The sequence below is a fragment of the Varroa jacobsoni genome, unplaced genomic scaffold, assembly GCF_002532875.2.
Source record: "Varroa jacobsoni isolate VJ856 unplaced genomic scaffold, vjacob_1.0 scaffold_881, whole genome shotgun sequence".
NCBI lineage: Eukaryota > Metazoa > Arthropoda > Arachnida > Mesostigmata > Varroidae > Varroa > Varroa jacobsoni.
The window spans coordinates 339,618-361,558 of NW_019213783.1; the positions used below are offsets into that span (position 1 = coordinate 339,618).

The 21,941-nt window shown below is 42.2% G+C and overlaps 1 protein-coding gene across 1 annotated transcript in view; it reads right to left on the minus strand.

Annotated features, from left to right (window-relative positions):
* Window positions 1–20,934, minus strand: part of LOC111264617 (netrin receptor UNC5B) — a 33,448-nt gene extending 12,514 nt beyond the window's left edge. The window contains exon 1 of the mRNA XM_022840678.2: window positions 20,132–20,934. Within this exon, the coding sequence (XP_022696413.1) occupies window positions 20,132–20,228 (97 nt within the window). The 5' untranslated portion in view covers window positions 20,229–20,934. The remainder of the gene's footprint in view (window positions 1–20,131) is intronic.
* Between the last annotated feature and the right edge of the window lie 1,007 nt (window positions 20,935–21,941).

Here is a 21,941-nt window from a genome sequence, read left to right on the forward strand (position 1 = left end):
CAGCACCCATACTATTGTTTGATGCTTTATATACAAGTGTCTAAAATAGAGGCCGCATGGGGTCCACAATGCCTTATTAAGGCACAGTCGATAACTGAAAGGATCAAAGAGATATTTGTATTAAGTTTATGCACGTTATGAGCAAGTCGCTGCACTAATAGTCAATTCTTCATGTACGTAATCAAGAGCAGGTTCCTGACAGCTTACAATAAGCGAATAGACTATACGTAACATGTCGACAGATATTTATAGCGGCGAAAGAAGGTCCACACAGCACGTGACTGTAGATAGCGTAGCCTTACAAAATGACAATAGAAGGAACCTTGGTTAAATATCCGAGTATGTACGGAATCTTACGCACCGCAGAATTAAGAAGAACAAAGAATTGCTTTGTAACACCGCTTAAAGGATATGTATGCTTTATTGAAACCAATTGGCTGGGTTAAGGAGTTCAGGAACGCCATCAGCGCTTACTTATCGCATCAGCGATAGACAGTAGCCGCAAGCGACATTTTTCGAGGGCAATCTGAAATCAAGCAGATTCTAAAATTCGTCCAAACGAAGAGCTAATCTGATAAAGCGTAATCGAGATATCTAGCCCATGCGAATATCATATGCCAAGACCACTCTTTCGGACCGACTGGATATCTCTCAGGATTAACATATTTAGCCATTTGAGTTCTATATATTTAGGGAAAAAGGTCGAACACAGAAAAGTTCCTAATGCGTTTTTGCAGACGGAGGATCACTGCAATGCAGGAAAAGGTCGCATCGCTTAACCCCTACGTTTTTTTTAGAAATTCCCGACCCTTCTTATTCTACGCGTTGCATATTGAATAGCAGACATGACCACTGACAGCATCGTTTGAAGTGGCACAATTCGTAGCGAGACATCGCATCACGTTCGTGGTAGTCAACGAGAAGTACGCCCTTTAAACGGTTTGCAAGGATCTAATCGTTTTCTCGACTAAGATATTCAGACATCCGCATGTAAAACACAAGTCAGGTAACACGTGAAGAAGAGAGTGAGAATCTGCGGCCACCAAATTCAATCGAGGGTTGATTTAAGCAAACGGAAAGAACTGGGCTGCCTTTTCCGTATGGTAGACTAAGATATCCTAAGGCTACATACCGTTACGTACTTTGATGCCGATAGCAGCAACTGGGAGCTAAGCAGGCAGCAGAAGCTTTTCGCGGCTAATTTCGACCGCTAGGTCTTCAGAACAGGGGTCAGTTGTCCTCTCATTAAGACCGCCATTGGAGTGTAAGGCGGCCCTGACAGCCGTAAAATATATCCAGTCGAGTTTTCGCGGTTCTATTCGGTCTCATTGCAGAAATCGTAGGGTAAATCGACAAGCCAGTAGTCAAAAGGTGTGACTCGGACGAATGTAGATGTTTATTGCATAGTTCAAGCTCGAAGCTTGCGCACTTCTTACTGTCTCGTCGGTGCTTTCATTAAACGTTTGCAGAACGACCTACTGAGCATTTTTCGTTCAGCCTGTTTCATAGCTCGGCTTAGCATGAAGCGCATTTCCGATCAAAAGAATACTGGGCTGCCTTCAGTCCTCGAATGCCTGAAAAATCCTTTACATGCATTGCACGTTCCGAATTGAGACGTCCAGAGCTAAATGGTGCCTGGCTCGCATTGTACACGTTTTTCTCTGACGAGTGACTGCTACGTTGAGAATAAAGTAGAGTGTAAACTAGCCAGTTATGAAGGACACAGGTAATGACGCGAAACACAGTCTAAAATCGTACTTCAAAAAGCTGTCTAGTTACGTAGATACATGAACACGTTCGTTAAATCTTTTTCTCAGTACTTTCATTATAGGTATTATGGGTCTACATCATGAGAGATTTTTGTCGTGACTGAGCCGCAACACATTAATTCAAGCGTGCCGTGCTATTTAAACAACATCATCAGCAGCTTTGATTCGTAACATCATTATCCAATTTGTTCCAATATGGTCATATTTAATGTTCAATTATTTCGCATCGGAAATACCGATTGACGAGAATGTGTCCCAAATGCAGCACAATACATTATGGGCTTCTTATTTATTATGGGCGACGTAGTTGTGCTAATATTTCTTTAGGACCGAATGAAACCAATGACTATTGCTTAGCAGCGCCAGATATCGCTAACTCTCTATCACTGTTGAACTTTTATAAAAGCGCTGTTATTATTATTATTGGATTGGCACTTTTTACATCGCAGTAGAAGCTGTTCGACAGAAGAAGAATGTCTAGATGCACGGCGTAAAGGGTGCGCATATTATTTCGCCACCAGCAGACGAAGCGTTTTCTGTAATTATAGAGAAGTCGAGGGAGTCAAGGTTTACAGCGAACGCTTCTGCATTCGGACGCCGAAAAACAGCCGAAAGGCTGCCCTGGCGGTCGTCTTGTCCTAGGACCATGCCCTTTCCCGGCCGACTTTGACCATCGTATCGGCAGCAGGCTGCTTCAGTTGCTTGGCACAGTCTTTAGTGCCTCTTCAATCTTCGCGCCGACGGGCTCAGCGCAGCAACGTAGGAAGACCATTCCAAGTCTTCACTGACCCCTTCCTGATTCGTGCTGCCCATGGATCCCAGTTGGGTGCCGAGCCTTGTGTTTTATCCGGACATCAGAGTTTTTAACGTCATCAACATTTTCATTCGGCTTCGCGCTGACGTTGCACTCTTTTTCCTGCTTTTCTTACCATTCATTTGGCAATGGACAGCTGCAATTATGGCGGCGCAAATTAACGACGAGGTGACAACAAGCAAGAAAAGTAGATGCGGAGTATTTTTGTATTTTAAAGAAAGCAAATGAGCACTAGTCTAAGAAAGGCAACGTTTTTGTCTCTCACTGATTAATGATTATTATTTACTTAAAATGTAATAGAGTATCTGTAGCTTCATGATTCATGTATTACAACCGCCATCGATTCTGATCTTAGTTTATAAAAACCTAACTTTTATTGTTAGAAGCCTCTGTACTTTTAGAAACTCTGTCTGATTTTGTCTGTTCACGTGCCTTATCCTTAAAGTGTGCCTTAATCGGAGCTAAGGGAGGCGCCGCGTAAATATGCTGACCGGCGACGGCTCATAGCGCCTTATTCGATAAGCAGCTATGAGTTCTTCATGGCAAAAAATTAAATTCTTCCGTTACCAGCTCAGATTGTTGTAGAGGATCCGAGCCTTAAAGAAGCGCTCGTCCGAGTGGTGTGAGCTAGTCCCAGCACTACGATATATCTACAGAAGTACAATTAACCTATAGACACCGTAGTGGCTTTAATACTTAACAATAGAGGAAAGGTATACAACCTCGCAATGTAAGTAACAGTTACAAACCATGTTAAAATATCGTTCTTTAAAGCGTCTATTCGATAAATCAGAGTCTATTTGATCCCTGACTTTTTTTTATCACTGCTGATCAGACGCGTATGCTTGTACACCATGCATTTTGGCCCTTAAGGCATCAAAACGTTTTTGATGCCCTATGACCCCTCTATGGTACACCACCAACATGCAGTTATATCATAGATACTCCGATGAAACACATCAGCCTAACTTTGGCATTTTTGACTGCTAATTACTGAGGACTTAATAAACCGAGGAATTGTTGGAAATTTTATCTCATATCCATGATCGAAATATGAACTTTCTCTATACCTGTATGCGCCTACGCGTCGTAGGAACTTGTGTGAATGGTTGTATTCATTAAGTTCCTCTACCGTATAGAGCATCTTCAATCAAATAAGCGATCTGTCCATACGACATGGGTGACATTCCGACGTCACATTCTCTTTCATCAAACGTTGAAGGATAGACATTATTACCAATTGACACTGTCCCTCACAGGCAGGAAAGGAGGGACTACAGTGGCTTCTGTAGAAAGCAAGCTAAACAGCTTGAATCCTCCTGCGCGACCACATGGCGAACGACGTTTCGTTCTAGCGTATTCGTCCTCTTGATGCGTCTGCTGATCATCCCGTGTCTATTCATTAGTTGTAAAAGTACTATCGTGATCATCGTCGATTGTCAACTGTTCTCCCAGTAACAGCTAAGGGGTTCTGCCTAGAATTTACGTAGGTGAGAAACTTTGCTTTCGTGAACATATCGTACATTCGTCATCGTCTCACTAGATAGGACCATCTAGCGGCGACTCAGCTTCAGTCTGCCTCATGCGCATGAAATTTAGCAGAAAGATTTTGGCTTCTTTCTGGCTCCGGATAAGCGGACAGAAGAGCAATAGTAGAAATGGCGGTCGAATAGAGACGAACTAAAATCAATCAAATAAACTAAATCCATTGTGTACACCTTGACTGCGAGTACCAGTACTATTGCTGCTAGCGCTGTTCTAGCTACGCTAATAGAAAATCAATCTTTCGCTTGTCGTCCATGCATGAACGATACCAACGAACAGTGCATCTCAAAAATAAATTGGGCATCAATTTAACTTACGTAGACGAGTAACTAGGTACATGACGGAGTTTCCTGAGGTATAATTTACAAAACGTGGCATAGGTGCTTTACAAAAAATATTATCGTTTTGTCGTTGAGGCTTCCAACTGCGTATTTGCTAAGGACGAACGGACGATGCATCGAGTAGCTTTCAGATAGAACAAAATAGGCGGCAGTAGGCGAAATCAACAAGTTCTACTGCGTTTCGTCATACACCCAGTAGAGAAACCTAAAAAATTATACAGTACCTACATGAATGCTATTGCTAGAGTTGATCTGATAGGATATGAAAAGGATGTTTTTTTAGTGGGGTGATTCGTAGGCCTTTTGCAGTTGGTCCAAATCTACACCTTGCAAATATAGTAGCTAGGCTGGCGTTTGAATAGCGAAGGCTAGCAAGATGTCTGGTCAGAAATTTCTGTCCAACTCGCATCCCAACTGTGATGGTTCTCGATTTGGCGTTCACTCACCATCGATCTATCGATGAATTTGTATTGAGTTCATCTGCTATATCAAAGATGTAAATGGTTCAAGCTTGTTAAGTCCTATTGGAACTTTCGTAGACAGTCTAACTTGTCTACCATTTATCTACATGCCGAACCAGACGCCGATTGCCAAGATGTTATTTTATAAAGTACAACGAATCAATACTATGTTTCTAATGATGTCTTACGCTCACTATAGATCGAGTCGACGCCACGGAAAATTAGTCTGCGTTTGTGCATAGCACCATCATAGCCCAGAACCTCGAGTCCTCAAGCCAAGTGTTGTTTTTCCGTTGCGGTCAATCACCAAGGAATTCTGACTGGCAAATGTGATATCTTCTACCATCACTGCAGCAGTGGCAGCTAAGAGTCTTAGATTGCTAGCTAAGTGCCGACCACACGTAGTAACACTCGATCTCACCATTGACTTTCAGTTGGTAATAGAGCAACCCCAAACGCTCTCTCGCTGCTTCAGTAGCAACAATGAAATGTTTACAAACATAGCAGAACTACGTAGTTGTTTGTTCACTCTCGTCAACTGACCTAGTATGCATCTAAACTAAATGCCTCACATAGTGCGTCCGACAGGGCCGTTAGGTATCCTATCATGACGCCGGGGCTCCCAGCACGAAACGACGTGTGTCTACACCCGGATTCAAAAATAAGTCACTATGTCCTTGTGATCAATAGAAGAACACGTTACCCACAACGCTTTCATGGAGGCGTTTTCATGTCTGTTACAATAATTTCGTATAACTGAGAGTTATTACACCTCATACAGATTATAATATTCCAATATCTGTCAAAAATTCGGCGTTTAACATCCATGAGCATAGACACCCTTTCAAACTAAACCTCGTTTACAGCATTTCTGGTCTAAATAGATGAAGATTGTTGATGATGACCAATTTCTCCTAAGCTAAGCACAATCATAAAATCGTCATCCATCGTGCAACCGATACACCCAGCGGCCAATACAGCTATCGCATGCTTGCAAATGTTGTCGAGGCTCTGGTTGAATTTAGATAGGTAGTATGATTTTTGCATCGTTTCGATACGAGAACCGTTCAACTGCTTCCCTCGAGGCCGATGATGTTAGGTAGGGGGGACGGATCCCAAAAGTTTTAGACGTTGAGTAACGGAACTTGGAGGGGTTGCGGATCGAGCAAACGACAGCGTGATCGAAGCCACTCACGCCACGCGACCTGGGGTGTTCGACAAGAGCTGGGAGACCCAGGGGTTGAATGTAGACGAACGGGCAGGAGAATCGGGTTTGGGAAAAAAGGCTACTTCTAGACACGGGCTGGTAGCGGCTGGTTGACGACGTTTTAAAGCGGCTTCGTTTGTGTGCGCGCGCGGACGCATATTGCTATGGTAGGCAGCACATATGGTACCACAACTGATAGGTATGTAGATGCACGCTAACTGACACACACTGCACCCGGTCGCAGGCGAAAACACCGTTGGATGAAACTAGCCGTTAAGTCTGGCAGCCGTTTGGTAGGGACAGTGTCATTGCATGCTGGAAATTTAGAGAGTTGTGAAAGGTCTAAGTAGAAAGGGAGGATGGCCACCTTGAACGGGTTTGTGCTTACATCTAACACATATATACATGCATGTTAAGTAAATTCGTTCAAAACAGCACCCAAAGCTATAACTGTCTTTATTCAGCTTGTATAACACAGATAACCAGTTATCAGTGCAGCTTTTTTCTCGTACATGCGATCAATCCGTATTGAAAGCACGAACCTTTAACGTTCGGAGTAAACGTCAACTATATATATATGACATAATAATCTAAAATGGTAAAAATTTACAACAACAAAGTCAACGTGTTCCATCTGTATAACTGGTAATGGACATTCGGCGGTATCAAAAAGGCTGGCAGCAGTGTATGTAGTTGTATGCATGATTCTTTGTAGCGTTACAATTTACCAAGACTGGACGAGCCGACAGCTAAAGGCGAATTTCATGATTTGTCGCGGGGATATATGGATTTCTATTTATTGAAATTGATTAGCGAGGACAATCGATAGCAGCTGCAAGTTTGGTTGAAGGAAAAACAACAGATATCAATAGACAATATCGCAGCGCAACACTGCTCATAGCAGTCTCTACATGAGATATTTTGAAAAAAAAAACATTGAAATATACATAAATCACACATAGGTACAATGAGCGAAAGTTTCACTAACCTATTTGGTTGCGTCTGTCAACAAGGTACGAACCTGGTCTGAAGATGATGACTATTTTTGGTTTTTGTTCCCTCTTCCCAATTATCCGTCTGCTGACAGTCAAATGTTATACATCGTTGTCAAGCTCTTTTTTTGTATAGTAGGTAATTGGTATCGTTTTGTTAAGATCGCATGACCCCGTACTCGAAAAAAACGTATGGTGGAAAAAATACCATTTTGGACCCTATTTATTTCTTTCTTCCTTCAAGCTGAGGGAGCTGCCGAGACGATATCCACGAGGTCTCTATGAATGAGAGTAGTAGTGCTCAGCAGTACCTTGCCAAGTTCAAGAATAGGAATTTCAAGTTGCAAAACGCACTCTAATAGGATTTTCTGGTTTGGCCAGCGTCACATTCGGCTGCTCTCGAAAGAAAGTAATTTTTGCGTGAATCCATCAGCGGTTTTTGACCTATATATGAAGTCATTGTCACATATTCACCTTTTCTTTACTCAACATGCCCACCTTTGGAGCCCGAGCTCAAGGCCTGGTACTGTAGTCAAACATATGACAAAATGATAAGGGACAAGTTTTCTAACGGCATCCGTATGGCGTTTAACCGTCGACAACAGCATGCTGCAACGTAAAGCTCGGCCATTATTCTCTTAATAAGTTAAATATCAGTATATTCTATATAGTGCGACCATATATTTCAATACTACATTGAACCTAATTAGTCATGTTTGATGCATTTTTGTTGCCATTTTGATTTTAGCGCTAGCAGGGATGACAAATGAAGCGATTAAACTGTACGAGTTGTGCGGCAAAAAAAGATCAAGGCTACGAATACAAGTCCACACATAAATATACGAGTGTATATAACTTTAGCTGATAGAAATAAAAATATCGACAGGAGTTTAGTTTGCCAACTGACGAGCATGATGTCCTTGTATCCTCTGTACCCCTTCAAATGTCTCCTTGGTAGATCTTGTATTTGCAACACCCGTTAGTCAAATTCGACGCCACCCATAATCGGCACTTCATGCCGATCTGTAGATATTGGTAACGAAATTGAGGATCAGGCCTATTACTCGTGGGAATGTTTCGTGTAGTATTGGCGAGGGATGTATTTTTCAAACTAGGTCAATAGCTCAAAAAGACTCATTATTTTAATCATTTCAAAGTAATACACATTATAGGCCTCCTTTTCAAACACACTTACTCGGTACAAAGCAGTCACAAGTTATTGAACCTTTGATTGGGCGCCCGACTGCTAACTTTTGTGCTTACGTAAATAAGTGAATAATATACTATCGAAGAGTTACTATACGGATGACTAATATCAAGGCTCCTCATTAAGGCATCCGCAGGAACAACTACCGCAGAACGTTGTAAATCTTAGAGATTTGTCAGGAAAGATGCTCCGTTTCGCGGTGCAACATACAAACAAGAGACTCCCTGAATATTTAAGGACCCATAGTTGCATTTTCAACTGATGTTTTACATGAAAATTTAATAGAAATAGCTAGTGACCAAACCAAGAAAGCAATCAAACATCAAGAGGATATTTCGTATCGTCATTGATACTCGTCTCGTGTTACTTTTAAACGGTGTTTTACGCTCTCTGTAAGGCATCTGTAAGATTATAGCTTTACACGAATGACTTCATCGTAGCAAGAACAAATATAAATCACTTACATTCGCTTTTAACATGGTGCCAACATAGTGTAACAACACAAAAAAAAACTTACGTGGTAAAACATAGGAACGGGGGACGATAGGCCAAAACGTTCCAAAATCCAACGCTTATCCTAAAATAATGTATCGCAGACTGATTCTACAATAGAGAACCTGTTTTAGTGAGCCTGTGGAGCGACCTGAGACAAAAGCAAATCTAACGAAGACTTGGAAGTAAGATCACAGAAGAACTTTTATTGAACTCAAAAACCAATCATTCGTATTGGATAAAATGCCAAATATAACATATTGGTCCGATATAACATCAAAAAGACTCCCCTGACCAGCCTAAAAATCTAGACGGCCTAAAAAGTATATTTCTTTTTAAAGTTATGTTAGTTTTTCAACACGAGGCGTAAAAACGCCCCCGTAAGAATTTAAGATGTCTGGTCTATGGATTTCAAAGAGATGTGAAGGATAGATACAGAATGTACATCATCAGGAGTAAATCTCGCCTTAGCCTCCAAACGAAATAAGTTACTGAAAAAAGGAGAGCCAAATTGTTCAGAGTGCCATATAGTAGTATAGAATATCCTCGTGTGAACCTCACGTTGTAAGGGCTTTGTGTTTTAAACCCAACAATGTATATATATATATATAGTAATTCTGTAGATTATGTAGTGAAAAAATCAGTAATAGATACTAAAAAGTGAAGGCTTATCTTACATATGCACAATCTCAAACATTTGCTAAATAAACCTATCTTGAATCTCTATCTATAAAGTTTAATTAATCAGTAAACATTTTCCAAATGTCTCGTTTACAATATTTAGTACAGGCAGTGTTAGCGACAAACATCTAAAGGGTGTCGGGAAATGATAAACAGGAGACCTTAAAAACAAAATAATATAGCCAACAGAAGCCACAAAAATAGGCGCTGATATGTCTTGTTTAACTGATCCCGCTATAACGATGTGAGTGGCAATCAATTAGATGCGGCTCTAGTCTATATACAAGCAGATACACAACGAGGCCAAAACAAGAGCAACCTTACATGAGGCAATCCAGGCCAAACCGAAGGAACCGTTTTTAGCTTATAAGGCTAGCGCTTGACAGGCCTTTTTTTCTCCCTCGAAAAAGTGCAAGGCCCTGTTTTAAGGGTGCCCTAGATGGTACTCGGCCTTTACCTGTTTTGTGCTGTGCCAGTTCGCATCGTTGAATACTGTTATGAGACCTATGGAAACATGGGTGCCACTACAACGCCGCATGAATCAGGGATGAAACGACCAGCGGAAAATGTCCGCCATTGTCAGCAATCAGCTAGAGAGAGAAACTTGTTGCAGCCGAACTGGTGCGGCAGCGCCGGCGTTACATATACATACATATATTCGACGGCGTTGCGCTGTATTTGGCCTTTTTCTCATCGAAGCGCGTTTAGCCTTTTGTCAATATTAGCGCAACACTTGATGGCGCCATCCCCAGCGACGCTAGATACCAAGCGAGCGGTGTGTCGAGTCGAACCGACCACGACGAAAAGATATCAAGAGCGATGCCATTCACTGTTTGTCTACCGAATCGAGCCGCTGCACCAAACAACGCCATCGCGCACATGAGGTAGTTGGCCGTTGGGGGCCACCCTGACGTTGGCTGTTACTGTCTGACTGAGTATCAGTCAATTCAAGCAAGCCCGTCACAGCGCCTTCCTATTCTCTCTACAGGCGGCGGGTCCTGATATTTCTGCTGCTACTGGTGTTGCCGTCATCTGATCGGCTTAGGGATACCGCTTAAGGCTCAGACCGGAACAGGCGTTATCGGATGTGTACCACCGCAGCCAAATGTAGTTGTGTGTTGTTTCATAGAAACAATCATAAGGTTAGAGAACGAATTTGTAACTTTCGTATAAGTTGTTCTAACAAGTCATTGTTGTTGCTTTAGTATCTACCAGCAGTAAAAAGGAATGTCATCAAAGAAAGGAGATGACAAAAAAACACCGGTAAATTTACATTACTTTTTTTTCTCCAACCCAGTTCATATACAGAATAAAAATAGCTCATAATCTTTAGTGCAGAGCCTACAGACGAAGGCTGTAGCTGATCTTGTACTATCTAGAGCATTTAGTACATGAGAGATAGCATCATAATATCTGTGATTGGAAGCAATTGGATATGAATCCATAAAAAGATAGATAATTTTGTCTTATTTTGTATAATATATCCATCCGCGAAATTATAGGGTTAATAGTGGTTTAAGTCGTCACTGAAACCTTGAATAGCTTTAGTGAACGTTTATAGTGATCAACGTTGTTCTCGAGTATTTATTTTTCGCGCATGCGGAAAAAAAAACCAACGGCCGTCATCATTTTCGCCAACAATGATACCTGCCACAAGTCATTAGCTCTTCAGACCATCAACAACAGCAGATCTATAAAAAAACGAATAGAAATGAGATAGGATGTTTGCCACTAGCGGGTCTGTAATTCTATCGACACTCTCGGACGCTACGTTTCTATCTGTTTTATTTTGCAAGACATCATCCCACTGTTTCTTCTTTATCCTGCTCTATCCCAATTCAAATATCTACTGGTATCGATACCAGGTCGGCTGATTGGTGAGCGGCCCATCCCCTGAAAGTTTGTCTTGTCGACCCAAGCAATTATCGTCCCATTATTCTTCTGTTTAATGATTGAGCGAAGCTCAGAGGCGCAGTACAGTGTTAACGCACCAGATAGCTATTTGCTGGTTTCCTTTTATCCGTTAAGCGATCGTATATAAATCTAAGTACATGCAGATCACTGCAGGTCATCACCACTTATTGACGTAGTTCACAAAAAGCCAAAGAAAGAAAAAAACACCTCGCGCTAGATAATCACTTCACGTAACTCGAGCAACATGTATCTTATGAGCAACTGTATAAACGGCATTTCATATCGGTACTGTGATATCTAGTGTCGCCAGATGATCTATACAAATCAACAGGGTACAGCATAGAGTGTCGAAGGCCAAAACAGATACGGGTATGATTTTAGTTTGTATCTGCGTAATAGAATGAAGTCGCAGGTACAATAATTACTTATAGGGGTTTCTTTGCAAACTGCTAGTCCTAATCAGAAAAGAAAAGGTATCCTTAGGTGGATATTACGCATAAATATGGATATCTGGAGCAATGACCAAACTTAACGATATTTACCAACGTATCGATGAAATTACGTATGGCCATAGAACACCTGTAACCGGGCGCTGATGGGAGCGCCATCACGACCTGTGACGTTGATGTCTCTGGTGAATTTTTACAGAGACCAAAACCACTAATTATTCTACTTAAGAATGAACACTATACAGCGCACAATAGATGAATATTTATTATATAAATGGAACGCCTCATTCATATGTATACAACAAGAAAAACTCCTAGCAAGAAAGCATACGAACGCTGCTTTAGCACCTTCAGGTTTGGATGACACGTGTTGGGACATGGTTTCAGTACGAATGCTTATGTGACACTGTGACTTGCTTTTATAGAAATGTGTTGTCGATTATCTAGCCTCAAAGGTGAATAGACGTTATGTTATGACTCGATCTTTTATAGAAGATATGTCAAAGATTTTTTCGTTTTTGAAAGAAGCCGTCGAAAGTAACGTGAGTGCCGTACGGAAAAATGGTCCTGGCGAAACAAAAGCAGAGCTCTTTTTCCCTTCAGTGTCGCTCCGTTACGAACCGGTTCATGCATAGCGACATTCAGAATCGGTGAATCTTTTGGGTGTCTCCCAGTAATCCCTATGTAGCCTAGAATCTCAATAGTGGCCCTATTCCCAGCTCTAAACCCATGCGGTCTGCCAGTAGTTTTTTCGACTTCGATTCGCATATTATTCAAGTTATAGGGGTGATAGGTTTTACAAGCTAATCAATAGAGATATATATAATTCGCAGTAGTAATCTACGTGAGGCCGACGAGTCATAAGTGCCCTCTAAGTTTTTCGCATCGAGCGCATTGGTGATCCTTGTGTCTGGACAAATTGATCTGTCCATTTAAATAAAGGCTAATTGTACAACAAAATGACCAGCAAATGTATTTCATGTACTTTTATATGACATTAGTGCCGCTCTCGCTAGTTATAAAGGTACACGTCGCGGTGTAGAGACCTCGTTGTGGAGGTCAATAACAAAACCTTAAAGCGACTAATTAAAAGTACTTTTTTTTTTTTTTTTTTTTTTTTTTTTTATAACCCCAGCCGTATGCTTTGTGGAGTTAGAGCTATCACAGACAAAAAGTTAAGAGTTCACTAGTCGTATGCCGGCTTGCCGACCGAATAGTGCAATGCTTATTGCTATCTAGAAAAGTAGCAGGCGGAGGGAGGTTTCGAAATTCTAGCCAACACTAATAAAAAAAACTGCCCGGCAATCACTCGAAGCGTAATAAATCGTAGGTTTCTTCGCAGTTTAAACAAACGCGTTCTTCGTTTATATGCGGACTTGTCGTATTCTAATTTTATAGAGCTTCTCAGTGCTGACGGCATTCGGGCATTTAACAAACAAGCAAATTCCTCTTAAGATTCTTCCTGATAGGTGATATCCTACCCAAAGGAGTTCTACGCGTTTGCTGAGAATCTTATAAACCCCTCGATGGCCATCACCCCCGCACCACGGGTCCTTCTACCCTAAGCATTCACTTAAGTCCAACGTGCGCGAGCCAGTATTCGTTCCGTCGACCCCGATCCGGAGATAATTCATAGATGCGAAGTAGCGGGTAGGACCGAGTGCTGTTAAGGGTCGGTCGCTGTTATCGCCGTTAAGATGAAACTCTCCCACCATTTGAGACGTGAGATTCTTAGTTTGTTCGGTACTCAGGTCAGCTAGGTTCTTATCATCATCATATGGAACACAGAGGTTGTCTGCGAAAGCTATCGACTTACGACAAGCCGCAAATTTAAGGGAAGGAGAACCGAATAGAGTAGTCGAAACGCGAGGCCGCCGACGACCCGCTCGCTCGGCTAGCCCGAATGTTGCCAATATGGCGACCACATGAAGAGAGAAATGTTTAAACACATAGAAGTAGGCATACTAATACAGAGAAGATGTAGCTAGGAAATCAGCTCGTGCTGGATCTGTCATACTCACCTTCAAGAATTTACTTGGTGGTAATCGACCACGAGGTACTACAACTCTATCCACTTGGAAAACTCTGCCCAGTACCGTGGCTAGCAGGGAGCGATGTACTAGGCAACGAATGTGATAACTATTGCGCGGAGACAGTAAAGGGGAAACTATTCGGCCGAGGCCGTCAGCCCAAGAACGATCAGCTAAAAGTTCTTAACTTAGCGAATGACATTACGAGATGAGTCGACCGCGACTGTTCAGACAGGTACTGATTGGCGCTGATCTAGAAATGTTGTACAAATGCTGGAAAATCAATTAGATTCAACCCGGACGAATTTTTGTAGAGAAGTCAAATAAAATACACAGTACGTTCGGAGTTTAATCGGAGCTACCTCAACGGGATTAATTCATGCTACTCGGCTTAGTAAGTTTGCTTGTCGGACGAATTTTTTCAGATGGACGATATCAATACTTCATTGAAATGTAATGTTCCCTGAATGTACTTGCGACAACAGCTTACTTCTTATTGCTAGATAAACATAATAATTCAGAACTAATCCAATACAATTATTACGATTCATTAAACCGTTATGTTAGTTAAACCGTTACGGTAATAGACAAAACCTACCGACGCAAAAACAATTATTAAGATTATCAACCAGTTGGCTCTTTGATTCGGTCGCGGTTTCAGGCATCGTGCCCCTTCCATCTGAATGCCCTATCACACATAAACGCTTCGATGCTCACAGTTCAATCAGTACCATGCCGGTGATGGGCTGCGATAGGAGGCAAACTGCCAGAGTCACTCCGAGTCTTGACAAGGCGACCCAGAAATCACCCGACTGTCTGGGTGTTTGGACGGTGTGACTAATAACAACAACAACAGTAACAAGAGCAAAAATGGCAGCATCAGGCGGGATCATCACCTCAAGGGAGCAGAAATCTGAAAGCCCAGTTCTTGTCGGTTCTGATTCGGTGCCGACGTCGCAGGCATAACATTCTGTCAGCAGCCGTCGTAGTGGACCCAGCTGCCGCTCAAGTCGTGTACTGCAGTCTGCTTCTGTAATCAGCTTGAAATAGTTCCACCTACAACACCACACTGATGAACACAAAGCACGCATACATCAAAGAGCTGCCGTAACTGAACAAACGGAACCGAATAAGGTCGAACTACAAGGCGCACAATTTTCAGCGAGCAACGACTAAAACAAGCCACACATGCATCCATAGATACGAAACGTAATTTTCGTTTACTGGACGAGTAGTCAGCCGTTAGCCATATGGGTAAAAGCTAAATAAAAAGCACCCAATGGCGCTAGAGTGAAGTCTATGCATAAATGACTCTACCGAACCCGGTCAGACTGGTTGCCCCACGATATGATTGGACCTTATTACCTGATATAATGGAATAAATTCGCCTTGAACGATTTAAACGCTTGACATACAAAATACAATTCGTAAGCACTAACTGAAGTCACGTCTATACAATACTTCTAAATACAGGAGATTCAAAAGACGAAGTATCACGGAACAAAAGAAAACTCTATTGTTTTTCTGTGCACATCAAAGGCAATCTAAATAAAAACACGTCAGGTTTCATAGCAAATTAATTTCCAATTCAGGCTTTCAAGCAGAACAGTTTCTGGCCTGTTGGCTGGACTGGGATAGTTTATTGCGTCCTTAACCTATCCATTCAGGCTTTTCTTTAATGTCAGATGACTAAAGACGATCAGTTTCGGGGAGGACGACGACAAAGGACCTGTGAGAAAAAGATTTATTACCAAGATCAATGTGCGTGTGGCTCACTTGTCGGTGATCCATTCGCAAAGCAGCTACAATTAATGTCGACAAACAAGGAAAGACAATGTTACCTGGATACGCTGTACGCACAATGGCTCTGATAGGGCGATACAAAATCCCAATGTAAGGGGACAAATTGGGGTCTTACAATTTGGGTAGCTACAGAAGAACAGCCTACAGCCGCCGCAGCAAAGGCAACGTCGACCATACGAAGAGACTGTTTGGCCGGTTGTCTAGCTACGGGAATAGCTCAATCCTGAGGAGATGTCAGGCTCATTAGCCTGGTTTTTTTTTGCAAATGATGCTACTGTCTGAAATCATACGCTATGCACCCAAATGTAACTAACTATTGGTATATATCGATATCAGGCTCTCCTGCGTAGCCATGCCAGGATCATTTTCAGTTCTAGCCCATAGGTGCACAGGCTGAAGAAAGCCGCTCGAAAATTCTATCATGTCATATGGAATATAATGCAAAACTATATCTAGCCATGTCGATTAGTTCAAATACGACAATGAATATTAATTCCATCGAGTTGTCGCGCTGTGTCACGGAGCTTGGCAGAAAGCTGCGAAGACAACTCGGCAATATCAGTCACGTCGGATTCTAGTTAACGAAAAGAGTCGGCAGCCGATTTCCAATGGTTCTTCTTCTTTTTTCTTGCATCCAGCCGTTCATTGCCATTCGTCGCCTGCATTGTTCTACTCGGATCTCTTTGTGTCTATTTAAACGCATACGCTAATTGGTTTCTCGGCCAGCCTCAATCGAGTTTCAGCTGCTCTGTTCGTGGCCGTCTTCAGTCGTGGTCTAATCCAGTTGTTCTATCGCATGTGCCCCCTCTCCCCAGGTGCCCCATGCCGGAGATTCGTAGTCGCTTAGAAAGACCAGAATCGCCATTGCGACTGCCAAGTTCATTGTCAGATGCTGCCGCTAAACGCCCTGTTGACCACACAGCCGCATTGTAGTAACTGTGAACATGTAATAACACAGCGCATACGGGCTACGACGACAAGCCCATGGATGCAGATAAGTTGTCTGACCGCGGGTGAAACGCTCCCCTGGGTTATAGCGACGGCAGGTAGCGACAACCGCCCCAGGCATACGCTACGACGAAGACTGGCGCCCGTTCCTCGGTTTAGTCCGTTTAGAAAGCAGCTCTGTCAGCGCTGGTGCTACATAAACGTCTGATATCCAGTAAACCATTATTGTTAATCGTTTACAGGAGAGTGTGAGAAGACAACTTTTGCTATTATTATACGTATACATATATACTTTCAGACTCAATTTTTACCATGACACCGCATCACGGGGGATTGGCTGACGCTAATCTGGCAATTTGTGTTTGATGAAACAGGCGTTTTTCCTTTTGCCTTACATAGACGTATATGGTATCAAAAGTCAAAGAAGAAAAAAGTACGTGCTTCGAATTAGCTTAAGTGATTGCGTTGGGTAACAATCCGTATTTAAAATTTTGACTTATTTTGTCCGACCGCAGGTTGGTTAGCATATAACATAGAACGTATCCTGTTTCAGTCTCACATATCGACTACTCTAAGACTATAATTTCAAGCTAGCTGCTAGAAGCTAATACTAGTACATGATGTAAGGCGCTAGCAGCAGCTTATTGTCGCTTTTGTCCTAGATAGGTTTTGCCTATTTCCATCAGCCTGGAACAGTTCTCCAAAGCAAACAAACTCGATTGATTTTCTGGCAAATTTTTTATGCTAAAGCAACGTCGAATAAACTCCTCAGAATATAGAAAAACTGTGTATTTTTTGTTCTGGAAATGGCTTGCCCTTTTACTTGTTTCCCAACGACCGAGGAAAATGGCAGCTTTTTTATCTTTCGGAAAATCTTTTTTCGCTGTCTCTTATTTGGTTTTCTTCAGCGGGCCAATGAGCCGCGACCAGCCATGAGCTAGCGGCATCAATTTTCGATTGAAAAGCTTACGAGAACGCCAAGAGAGATGGTAGACCAAAATGGCGACAACGACGGCGCGTAACGCCGGGCACTTTTGGGGTGAGAGGACAGGCTGTGGCAGCAGTGGAGGCAACGATGGATGGACAACAGACGTCAGTGAGTGGTCAACAGGTCAGAAAAAGGGAGCCGATAAGCAAAAAAAAAAAAGAAAGAACTGCCGCTAGCAGTATAACGATGAGCCAATATGGACGCTTGTTGTTTTATGCTCTTCTGCTTTCGCTCCTCCTTTAAATGCTAGGCATAGAACGTATATATTGGATAGATGCCGAACGTGTGTCGCTTCCCCCTGATACTCGGCTGACTCTCATAGACACCTTCTGAACGCGCGGACGATCGAAAAGCGACGGATTCGACCCGCATCAACTCATTTCACTCGAGGTGATCGAATGTTGTTTCGCGTCATGGTCATACCACGAAGTCACGCAAAGAAAAAGCAAAGAAATAAATGAAAAAAGAAAGGATCTTGTGCTGATATCACAGAATGCATTGTGCTTAATTTCGAAAAAATGCATTGGGGAATATGGGCCGGTTAAGCACTACATAACTAAGTTTTGTTTGTTGTAAATTGTCGGCTCGAAGTCGGAACAAACGTCGAATCGGGATGAAGAATTGTTGAGAACTCCGCATCAGAAGTTTCAACTACAAGTTAGGCAAATAGCCTCTGCACAATTTGTTATATGATTTTTTGAATTGCATAAAATCAGTTTCATTTACTGATGTCTAACTTGATTGCGCTCGTAATGATCGGGTAGAATAACTCGGGGACGAAACGAAGTCTATTTTTAGTGTGGAGATGGTAAACTATGTTCACCATTGAATAACGGCACCTTGCAGAACCCTTTGTCCCTTGTAGAAACTCAACCTAAAATCGCTCATCGCTATGGCCTAAGAGGTTGCCGTCACCCGTCAAAACAGCTGTCACACGGCGTCAGTTTTGACAAGTACTTTGTGGCCATACAATACACACATACACAAACGCTGGAAGGTGTGTAGCTGGCGTAAATGAAGAGATTTCTAAATTTGCTCCAGTTGGATAGACTAACTAGTCAGTTGCTTGTCTTGCTTTTTAGCGCGTTAAGAACAAAATCTATTTTTGCTTACACTGAATGACGATGTAAGTAGCAACCAAAGGGACGGCTGAACGAGTGTAGCGTAAAAAGTCGCTGGGGCGGTGTTTCATCGAATTGTCACCTCATGTCGACCCAACTTTTCTTAAGGACATTTCAAGTTCGTTTACTCTATTTTAACCATCAATCCGCCCCCGAACAGTAAAGTATTTTCATCATGATTACATTTATGACAATGGACGTAGGGACGTTTAGGGTCTGCCTCGTCAGGGTCGTCCAAAAGCTAATAAGCCCATGGCCACATAACCCAGAATGGGCCAGCTACTACAGGATCCAGACAGATAATTAAATTCGTTCAATTCAATTCATGCCGTCATTTATCACCTAATTATTGGAAGCGAATGATCTAAGGTTTAAATAACAGCACTAATTAATACTGTTACTTAACAGGGCGTAATGACTTTCACTTACACACAGGATATATAGGGACTCCTGAACTTATTAAGTGATGGAAGAAGTGCCTAGCGTTTAAATATTGATTTACTGTAGATAAGAAAGCGCGATCGTCTAAGTGGTCTCCGTAAACTGCTATTCATTTCTTCCTTTACTGTTCTAAGCATAAGCCAGCACCGTCTACATTTTACCGTTTTGAACATTTAACAAGTTGGCGAGAATGATTCGAAAAGAAACTAACCTCTTAATAATTAGTAAATTCTTGATTGGTAAATGAAAATATTTAGTTTCCTCTTAGCTGCACTAAATATATATATATAGCTACTAAATATATATTAATGTTACGAAATTACCAGGGATTTTTTTGTGCAACGTAGTGTGGTAAATTAACAAGGACTAAGGTAGCACATTTGCTGAGCTTGGAACCCGCGACGGAACCCGATTTGGTAACCATAGCTCTATTGATTTCATTGCTATCTTGCTTGTGATTGTCGCTCTGAGGTTTGCTAAGCCGAATATTAAGTAGGTTTTCTGTCTTCTTTTTCTGAAGGTCGAGCTTGTGCCTGAACTATCGCACTAGGACCGTGGCAGCATCAGAGCAATTTACTTACTTTGCAAACTTTACCTCGTCTTTGAGCCTAACTATTGCCTTGTTCAATCTTATGCTAACGTGCAACAGGTATTGTTTGACGACAGAGCTACTCTGCTGCGCGCGGAACCCCTGGATCTTCGCGAATACCCGCACCTATCATCATACTTAATGCTCCACTCGTGGAGCATCCGTGCGTTTAACATGTATATAGACACGAGTAACATCAGAGAAGTCAATACGTTTTAACGGATGGCTAATGAACAAGTGCGTACGGCTGACTGTACAGGATGCAAATAGGTAAACAATGTCAAGTTGATTTCAGTGAAAGTCACTGAATTGAAACACATTGTTCTTTGTGCGACTTACCTTTTACAGCGGACTTTTTCCATTTGTTCGGCGTGCCAGCGGTGGTGGCGAGCAGTGCACAGACCGAAGTCAGGATGACAATTGTCTTCGCTCTCATAGCGACTCCCGAAAATATTCCAATCAGTTATGAAAAAACACAGCACTGAGTTATCCACCGACCCAGAAGTTATCCATACAGCTTGTAGGGCGCTTACGCAAAAGCGATCGTCTTTGAACTCGTTACATTGACAATCTTTCCATTGCGATAAGCAAAGTAGCGTGATCTAAAGTTAACGAATTCAGAACTTGTACAGCCGTAAGCCCCGTAGACTCTCTATTCTGTTGTCACGACATAGCCCCCCTTCATCTCAGTTTACACTGGAAACTCAAGCTAACAAATTCTGTGAAACCACACACCCGCTCGACGGACACACAGCTAGAACTCCTTGATGTACGCTTAAAAAGCCAAGTTGCCTATTTAGCACTTGATACAATTTAAGTTCTCCTTGAAAACGATTGAAGTAGTAGTAATCCAGCTGTGATAGTTTATATAGAAAGATCATTGATACTGTCCGGTTCGGGGTGTTCCCCTCCGACCAACTGTTGCTAAGCGTTAGTTGCGCCAGACATCTTTTTTTTGTCCTGCTCTATTGAGGTCTTTTCTGCTGTTATGAAGCAAGTTGTTCTGAACGGCCGAGGTCTTTGTACCAGTATCGATGAGGCTGAGCGAACTGGTAGTGTGTTGAGTGTGCTAGGTTTATGGAACCGCCGCGGTTGCCGGCAGACTTTCATAGGCTATTTCTCTTTCAGCGTTAGCGCGAACAAACAGAGATAGAAACGAGCAGCGGCAGTACGCAGCGGCGCATCGGCAGCGAGAGCTAGCAATCGGATGGGTACGGACCCATTTTACCGGCTGCCGGGTGAACCCTCGCCCATTGGACCTCCACCATCGGAGCACACCAGCGCCATCGCACGTGTATCGGTATTAACATGATGAAACAACACATCTGACAACAGAGGATAGGGTGGGACAAGATCGACAAAAGGACAATGAAAAAAAAACCTAAAATAAATGCAAAGCAGGACACAGTAGTATAAACAAAAAACGACGAAAACGGATATTATGAAACAGTGAGAAGAAGACTATGAGCTAGTCAGTAACTCTCAGGTTCATTTGTTAAAAAAATACGCCTAATTTTTAATGCAGAAGAAGCCTGAACCGAGCAGACTGTCTTTGAGATGAACACAGAGCTGTTCCGTCAAACGTATTGCAGCTGATATAAGGTATAACCTACGAAAGATGTTACGAACTGTCTTATAGGACAATAGAGCCCCCGGTGTGATTAGCTACGAGATATTGCAGTACTCCGAGTACTAAAAAATGAGATGTTGCGGAAAACGAAACACGGATACGACCTTAAAAATTAACTTGGAAAAAATAATTTTAGTAGCCAAGTTAATGAAGATCCACAGCAGTTTATTGGTTTGTTAAAATGAAATCAAGACGCTCATATAATTCTCGATTGACCTTTGGATCAAATAACTAAATTTGCAATACAAATTGACATCGAAAATATAACTTATGCCTTTAGTAATCGTGTAGAAAAATCCGAAAAGGAACTTTTTTTTAGAACCAGTTATAAATTAGTTAGTAAAAAGGAGCCCGCTCCGCATAACGGTGGCGCTTTGATCGGCCTATCGCACTAGACGCTAGTACAAGATAAACCTTAGAAAAACCTTCGGCTCAAAACGTGGGTCATTAGTTTGGGCTAAGTGCTCGGATAATTCGCAGCCACTAGTTGAATAATGATCATATTTTCACAATGAAAAC